At 40.7% G+C, this 9,247-nt stretch overlaps 1 protein-coding gene across 2 annotated transcripts in view; it reads right to left on the bottom strand.

Moving 5' to 3' along the window:
• Positions 1-213: 213 nt before the first annotated feature.
• The window catches only part of cachd1 (cache domain containing 1), a 100,755-nt gene continuing 91,721 nt past the window's right edge, over positions 214-9,247 (bottom strand). Inside the window, exon 27 of one of the 2 annotated variants that reach the window (XM_033965202.2) lies at positions 214-5,856. In XM_033965202.2, coding sequence (XP_033821093.1) covers positions 5,606-5,856 — 251 coding nt within the window. In that variant the 3' untranslated portion in view covers positions 214-5,605. The remainder of the gene's footprint in view (positions 5,857-9,247) is intronic. The other variant, XM_055221024.1, reaches the window with a different exon arrangement.

Raw genomic sequence — 9,247 nt, 5'->3', positions numbered from 1 at the left:
TAAAATACTAATCCAATGCTGCTAAAGGCTAAAGGACAAGTGTAGAGAGAGCGGTACATGCTAAAACACAAGCTAAAAGAGTTTAGCTATAGCTCTATAATATTAGACCAATAATAACACAGTCAGAGGCAGTTTTAGTGTAAAATGACCTTTATCACATTCACATTGCATTAATCTCATTGTAATAACTTTATATGATACATACAGGGATGATGTACAAGTTCCTTCAATACGTTACACTGGGCGTCTGTACACACAGCCACAGCCTTTACAACAGCTGGCACATACAGCACCACCACTGAAAACCAACCTAAAACTGGAAGAAACAAGCAAAAAAATAGAATTACAAACTAAACAAAAGTACCTTGGCACATGCAGAGGGAAAGTGCCTTGAAAAGCTTTTTGGTGTTGACGAGTTTCATTTTGAGGTTATGAAACAACAGTGTCCAGACGTTTTATTGGCATTTAGAGTTATATAGAACTTTTTGAAACACGTTTATAACAGTGTGATGTAATGACCTCCCGACGTCATGTTTTTATAGGAGTTAAAAACAAAGGTAGTGACTGGACTTCACTTTTAAAATAATTTGTGTGGGTTCATGTGGGTTTTGGCAGCAATGCACCCGATCTGTTAATATGTGTTTGCAGTAAAACAGCTGTAGGACAAATATAGTGCGTTATAGTTTACAGCTGGCAAAACTACAAAAAAACTCTATTTTGGTCATTATGCATTTAAAACTGCACTATGTAACTTTTCTGCTCGTCTCCATGGAGATGTTGGTGCTTTGTGTAGAAAGTTTCCCAGTATGGCATTAAACTCCAAACTCTATCCCCTGAAGGAAGTGGGTGAAGTGAGCAAATCACAGGAAAATGCATGTACTTCAAGGTATTTTTAAGCTAATTTGAACTCATAATGCACCACACGCTACACAATGCCATACTGTGGAACATTCCAGTTAAAGCAATAAGAGTTTAACAATAAGCAGAAAAGGTTACATCGCCACTATTTTTGCTATTTTACGGTGAATCAATGGTTCTGAGCTGTTAAGATGAGAAACAAAAGCTAAAAAACTAAAAGTGTGAATTCATTTTCCAAGAACTGAGTCATTTCCATCCAATATGGACCTAAAACATAAAACTAAAATATCCAAGGCATCGAAAACACACAGACGCCATGAACAGACTCAACGGAGCCACGTTTAAGCCACAGACAGAACAAGTGAACAAAACAATTAGAACTATTCTGTATTTACATCTGCAGACAGACGCAACGAGGACGCAGCACCGATGACACGAGCAGTGACACCTCAGGTCACATGACTCAGTAAAAATAAGTGGATTTATCGTCATAATCATTTCTATTTTCTAAAACTATGTTGTAAAAATACATCGATGCATTCAGTGAAGTCGGTCCAGAGAGTCAGTTTTGCGCAGAACATTCATATGTAAAAAGCCACAGACTGTGTAATGAAGTGGACTGAGGGAGTGTGACGTCACCCACAGCGCTCGGCTCCAAACGAAGCTCATCGAGGCTAGCAGGTATAGTGGCCAATTTGGAGTTCCATATTTGGAATTCTGACCATGAGTATCATAGCAACCAAAAAGCCAATCAGGAATGAGGCTGTTGAAAGTAACGCCCCTTCCCTTAGCACTGCTGTCAATCAATCTGTTGCTAATGCTAGCGGAAAAGACCTCAGTGAAAGAAGGCAGCTCACGGGTCTGTTATTAATGTTCATATCTTGATTTAGGGACAAAATAGTGAAATAAAAACCTCAGGATCATGTAGAGTGGGTTAATATGAACATTTAAGACCAAAATGATGAGTCTGACAGCAGCAGTTACAGAGAGAGGGGACACAGTTTTTACACAGAAAGAGAATTGGTACCAGAGTTGATTGAGCCGGAAGTGCGCCCATGATCACTTCCTGTTTGCACCGCGGTGGCTAGCAGGTTAGCTATGTCCACTTATATAAACAGTCTATGGTAAAAGTTAAAGTGGTTTGCGTTGGCAGTGATGCTAACAGCAGCTATGAGTTAAAGCTACACTGTGTAACTTTTCTGGTAGAGGGTCCACAGAGTTGTTATTACCTGGAATGGTCCACAGTATGACACTAAACTTACAAGCAAGTGACGCCACCGGACCAAGTGACAGGTCAGATCTGTGGAAAGACGGACCCTGCTCACAGTAAAACGGCATATTTTTGATTGCATTTGTTTGGCAGTAAAACATCTGTGAATGAATAAATGAATATAAGATGTGTAGGTTTAATGGCATACTGTGAAACATCCCAAATAAAGACATAATATCTCCATGGAGACAAACCCCATCAGAAAAGTTACACAGTGCACCTTTAAATACATTGTCGGATCAAGGAAAGCATAAAACACTTGGAATAGAAATATATTTTTGTGTTTTGTCTTGAATACACGGTGTCTGCACATATGGAGGAATGGCTCCCAATTATTCCTCTGAATCTCCAGCTCGGACCAAAGCCGGAACGTTCTGATGGTGTAACGCTTTTCTGGCTGCTCTAATTTCCCCCCGAGGTTTGTTCAGGCCATTGGATCAAAGCAACATTCCCCAAACATGAAAATATAAAACTTTATAAGATGTCTACAGCTACTCGGTCAAAGCTACAGATCCAAGGTCAAAGCAGCCTCTACGGTAAAAGCTTATGGTGTATTTAAGGCTCATTGCTTTCATTATTAAATATATCTATCTATTTATATACTGGGTCACAGTCAGGATCTTTTAAATGCTCATGGTTATGGACGGGATGAGACGCATGACACAAGATGAGACGTTACACTTGAGTCCAGTTTTGGTCAAATTTATGTAAAAACTTCAGTGAACTGTGCAGTTTGGTTTGACTATTTTAGCCAAACAATTCCCACGTATTTTTAGCTGTATCTGTAGCGTTGCTTTTGTGATTGATGTTTTCGGGAGATCTAACTCGGTAAACTTTTTTTTCTCCTTTCCAAATATAAACACATTGATAAAATATATGTGACAATAGGGATGCACGATATATCCACAGACTGTGTAAAGACGTGGACTCAGTGAGTGTGACGTCGCTCATCGAGGCTAGAGCAGTTATAGGGGACGATTTGGAGACGAGTTCCATATTTGCAATTCTGACCACGAAAAATCATAGCAACCAAAGAACCAATCAGTAGTGAGGCTGTTGAAGGTAACGCCCCTTCCCACCTGCACCATTGGTTTAGCAGGGAGGAGGTGCTTAGCAACGCTGTCAATCAAACCTGTTGCTAACACTAGCATGACCTTTGGTTTAGTCTCTGTAGAGTTTGTATTTTGACACAGTTTGACTCATAACTGAAGACGTTTTCTTGTTTTAATTTAACTAAACTTATTTTGCCAAAAAGATTAAAATGTCACAGTAATGGCATTATCGCCAGAAAAAATACAAAAAGAACTACTGATCGTCACAGCCCTGTGTCACGGGGTCATTCGTCCATTTTCTCAGCTCCTGTGGCCCGAGTCCCATCCCTGACCACTCTCCCTCAGCTTCATTCAGAAGATCCAGGCTCTGGACAATCCATTGTCAAAAAAAAAAGAAAACAAATCAAACAGAATATGTAAATGAGCTGCACAAAATGGACCATAGCACCATCTTCAGGTGTGGAGGAAAGAGCAGGTGTATTAAAGTAAACACATTCACAGATATTTGTGGTTGAATAATAATCAAAGTGAAAACAATGAGCCTGTAGAGTACAGAGTACAGATGTGAGCTGGTTGTTAAGCAGCAGAAGAAGACGTGTTTGCATCCCATTAGAAGAGCTAATAATGTACAGACCGGCCATGTTTGGACATGCTTCTTTTTCATTGTTGGATCTTTACGTTTACGACATTTTACAAACACACAAGACATCAAATATATAAAGTAACATATATGGAAATATGAACTCTACTGGATGTTTAATATGTTATTATCAGATCCTGATGATAATCTCGTCCTTTTGCTTTGTGAAGCTCAGACCCTCGTCCTTCTCTCATTGAGCTTCATGAGGAAGTCCTTGAAATGGTTTTCACTTCACAACTGTGTCAGAGTCAAGAAATGACAAAAGTGCAAACCGGGGTCAAAGTAAAGGTGAAAGAGTTTTTACAATCTAAACAGGTTTGGAGTTATTGGAGTTTATTTTTGTTCTCATGTCATTCAAAGTTCTGATGCTTCAGTGAGAATCTGCTCGTGAACATTTGAGTTTTACAAATCCTGTTTTTAGCTGGTGGAACTTTCTTTAAAGCTACACTGTGCAACTTTTTTACGAGAGCCTTGCACCCGCCTGTGTCCATGAAGATGTTACTGCTTTGCCTAGAATGTTCCACAGTATGACATTAGACTTCTCTATCTCCATGGAGACGAGCAAATGGTGTTATGTCAGATCTGTGGAAACCAATTCACAGTAACAATGCATCCTGTACTCACACAATCAAATACTTTGATATTTATGTTTAAAGCCACAGTGTGGAACAGGCCAGGAAAAGAACTAACATCTCCATGGAGACCAGCAGGTGGACTCGAGTAGAAAAGCTCCTTAGTGCAGCTTTGATTTTGAATATCCTACACTAGAGACATCACAGAGTTTAGGTGGAGAGCACTTTTGCCTCACAGCCAGCAGGTCACAGGTTTGATTCCTGTAACTATGGAGATAAAGAGCCATAGCAACGAGGAAACAATGACGAACTTTTACACAAATATATGTAGTACAATTTTTATCCAGAATATTAAAAGGCCCTGTCCTCAAAATGTGTCCTGCCCCAGATGCACAGAACAAGCAGCTCTGCTGTCTGCATCTCATTATCAAGCATTTTATCGTCCACTAATCAGGAAGTGCGTTTTAGCATGCCAAATGTCTAACAGTGACTAATTAGGATGCTCAGAATGCATAAGGTAAGTGAGGAATAACTGCAAACTGTTTACAGTGCCTTTAATAGAGGTTTTATAGAACATGGAGGGTCATAGCTTCTCCAGTAGGATGCAAACACATTTTCCACTGACCTGTTTGTACCTCTAAATAAATAGTACAAAAATAATCTTTACTTTCTTATATACTATTTAGTAATGGCAGAGTTTTTTATGGGTGTTTTTGTGCATGAAAGTTCTCCTTTAAACCCAACATGGAACATACAGACTTCTGCATCCAAACTTCCACCATGAATGTTTTAACACAAGCTGGAGTGCTGTTTCACCGCTGCACCCTTCACCACTAGGGGGCGTAGTGGCAAGCAACCTGTGTGTGTGATGAGAACCAAAATATCTAACTAACTATCCAAGTTCAAGCTGCACTCATGTAAAAAAAAACTGTCCTCCCGGTGCACTTCCAGTTATGTCCACTAGGTGACGCGGGTTATCAGTGCTTTGTTTGCTCCAAAATGTGCTCTTCTTTACGAGTCCCAAACTGGAAATTCCTTCAGACAAACAAACGCTTTCAAGGCCAAAATTCCCTGGCCGACATTTAAAAATCGTCTCCCAAAGTCGTTTAGCAAAAGGGTGAGGTGAGACGTGGTTCCATTCACGGTCCAAAGAGTCAAAACATCTCGTCCGATTTGACCTGGAAGTGTTTGAAACGTAAATGTGGTTCATGTTTCAGCACTCGGCGTCGACGCTGTGCACGGTGACGGCGGCCTGTAGGTGGTGCGCGTGTGTGTGGAGCGGGTGGTGGTGCGTGTGCGAGTGCCTGTACGGGTGGAACTTGTGGCTGAGTAACGCGGCCGTCTGAGGGGGCGTGTCCAGGTCCAGATCGTCGTCGTGGTTACCGACGTCGACGCCGGCCGAGAGCGGGTCGTTGTTGCCGGGCGGGTTCTCGCTGTCCTCCTGCGGGCTCATGGTGCTGTAGCCTGGAAGAAATGAAACGGACATCATTAGATTTATTTACAAGAAATTTATCAAGGAATTCAAATGCTGTATTAATGCTTCACTGTGTAACATTTTTGTTTGAATTGCCTAAAATGTTCCACAACATGGCATTAAACACCAGGGACTATACAGACAACCCAATATAAAGTAATAGTGACGAGGTGAAGCAGATGAAACGGTGACGTGAGCAAAGTGAAAATTTGACAAAAACCCTCAGTTAGCTCCACTTTCGACGTTTAGCTCCACTTTAAATGTTAGCATGATACGTTAGCATGATTTAAGGCGACGGCTTTGCTGTAAAAACAATGGGCTTTACCAACAGTGCACTTTCTTTTATACTTCCCCGTCATAAAAGCACAATACCTCACCACGGGACAGAGTAGGTTTGAATCGCACTCGGAGCAGCACTTTGGCTCAAAATTACAACAGGTATTTTTCAAACTAAGATCAATGTTTTACTAAAAAGCATCAAAAATCAAGAGTATATTTGAGCGTTTGCAGCATTTCAGTTTATAAATTATTTTTCTTTACTAAAATAAATGAAAGGAAGACCAGATGAACCTCATTCGTCAAGTCTACAGATCACAGACTGTGTAAAGAAGTGACTAAGTGAGTGGACGTCACCCACAGCGTTTAGCTCCAAATGAAGCTCATCGAGGCTAGAGCAGTTATAGGGGACGATTTGGAGCAGAGTTCTGACCGCGAGTATCACAGCAACCAAAGAGCCAATCTGGAGCGAAGATGTTAAAGGTAATGCCCCTTCCCCCTGCCAAACGAGGCGCTTAGCAACGCTGTCAATCAAACCTGTTGCTAACGCTAACAGGAGCTGTTCATATCTTGAGCGCGGCGGCTAGCAGGTTATCTCTGTCCATATACAGAGACATGGACATGCACGGAATTTTTTTATTCTGTTTAAATATTTTCGGGGCCATACATGATTATTTTGAAGAAATGGCACTCTTACTTAAGGACATTTTTAGCTGCTGTACCTCCTCTGCGTGCTGTGTTTTAAATGTAAACACCAGAACACCAAACAATAATCTCCCAAACCAAATCTGTGACAATATGCTTTTGACGGCTCCCTGACAACTAAAGCCCCCCTCTGGGCTTCTCCCGCCTTGTGTTTCATGTTTCTTTTATGGAATTTGTCAAAGGGAAGCATACATATTTATATTCAAGACGACGTCCACATATGTTTTGCCTGAGGAGGTAAAATGAAAGCCAGTTGGACACAAAGAGAAGTGGATCAGTGTTTTGTGGGTCAAACTCAAGAGTCAGAATAAAACTATATGATTCTCAGAGCAGAGCATTTATGACACGAGCCATAAGAGCCGAGGGTTTATTATTGAGCCGTAACAGCAGTGGAGATAATCTCAAACTCGTTTCTTTTCATTATGCAAATGAATCCACGAATGTGCTAAAACACGCCTGTAAATGTCTTGGTTCAATGAGAAGTATTTCACCAAAATGATTTTACTCAAACGAGCCGCAAATGAGCCGCAATGACACTTGTTCAGAATATTATTTTTGTTGATTTTCTCTTGAAACAGTTTTTATTTTAAATTTCAAACACAGTTTGAAGCAGTGACTTTTGAGATACTTTTAACAGATCAGACGTGTGAGAACAAAAATGATAAAATAATAAAAATGCAGTGGATTTACACACGGCTCTTTACACTGAATTATTCACTCAGTCCATTTTAAGAGACGCCAGCTGCAGAGGCCGGATTATACTCAAGGAAAAATATACAGTATCTGTACTTTACTCCAGTACATTTTAAAGTGTACTTTCACTTTTACTTGAGTACATTTAAGAGCAATATCTGCACTTTCTACTCCACTACATTTTTTAACTGGACTGAAAAGTAAAAGTATTTTTATTGTTGCTGAAAAGGCTGAGGATTTATTTTTAACACCTTCAGAATTTGAACAAAATTATACAAATAAAAAATGAAAAAAAGGATAAATTCAGTTGTTTGTTGATTCATCTCAAATCTTTATCAAAATCACCACATTTGAAGCTTTATGAGACTCAAAACCTGTGAAATACTTTTACTTTTTACTCTAAGTACTTTTTTAAGCAGGTACTTTAATATTTTTACTTAAGTAGACTTTTTCATGTGATACTTTTACTTATTATTTTTTGCTTAAGTAACGAAGTACTTCTTCCAGCACTGCAGCCACACCTGCCCTGGGGCGTTATTTACACTGGACAATATAAAACATGTATTTATAAAAATAAAAATATAATAAACGTTATTTAATGTTGTGTTATTCTAATTTTGCACATTTAGCTCGTTAAAGAAGTTCATTAATTTGACATGGACCGGGTCAAAGGCAGGTCAGAAAACAAGGACAGAGCCAGAGTGGGTCAGAAGTAGAGCTGTGACTCAAAAAGAAAAAAAGACCCGAAATGGAGCCACTTCAAACTAGAATCTGTCTGAAACTCTGCAGCTTTGAAGCCCGAAAGAACAAGAGAACAACATGAGGAAGAAGAAGAGAGAGAACAGGAGAACAACACGAGGAGGAAGAAGAGAGAGAACAAGAGAACGACACGAGGAGGAAGAAGAGAGAGAACAGGAGAACACGAGGAGGAAGAAGAGAGAGAACAAGAGGACGACACGAGGAGGAAGAAGAGAGAGAACAAGAGGACGACACGAGGAGGAAGAAGAGAGAGAACAAGAGAACGACACGAGGAGGAAGAAGAGAGAGAACAGGAGAACACGAGGAGGAAGAAGAGAGAGAACAAGAGGACGACACGAGGAGGAAGGAGAGAGAGAACAAGAGAACGACATGAGGAAGAAGAAGAGAGAGAACAAGAGGACGACACGAGGAGGAAGAAGAGAGAGAACAGGAGAACACGAGGAGGAAGAAGAGAGAGAACAAGAGGACGACACGAGGAGGAAGGAGAGAGAGAACAAGAGAACGACATGAGGAAGAAGAAGAGAGAGAACAAGAGGACGACACGAGGGGGAAGAAGAGAGAGAACAAGAGAACGACACGAGGAGGAAGGAGAGAGAGAACAAGAGAACGACACGAGGAGGAAGAAGAGAGAGAACAAGAGAACGACACGAGGAGGAAGGAGAGAGAGAACAAGAGAACTACACGAGGAGGAAGGAGAGAACAAGAGAACGACATGAGGAGAAAGGAGAGAGAGAACAAGAGAAAGACATGAGGAGGAAGGAGAGAGATAGAACAAGAGAATGACATGAGGAGGAAGAAGGAGAGCAGGTTTAAGGAGGAGAGAGGGATGAAGAGTGGGAGGGAGAGAAAGAGGGATATGCCCATATAAAACGATGGGAGACTTCAAAGAGACCTAAGCCGCAGGAGATGCAGAGTTTATCCTTTCTGTTCCTCCAGAGGAGAGCCAGA

The sequence above is a fragment of the Periophthalmus magnuspinnatus genome, chromosome 4 (genome assembly GCF_009829125.3).
Source record: "Periophthalmus magnuspinnatus isolate fPerMag1 chromosome 4, fPerMag1.2.pri, whole genome shotgun sequence".
Classification (NCBI taxonomy): domain Eukaryota; kingdom Metazoa; phylum Chordata; class Actinopteri; order Gobiiformes; family Gobiidae; genus Periophthalmus; species Periophthalmus magnuspinnatus.
Note: the sequence above shows the minus strand (reverse complement) of the source record. Positions and strands in the feature narration are given on the sequence as shown.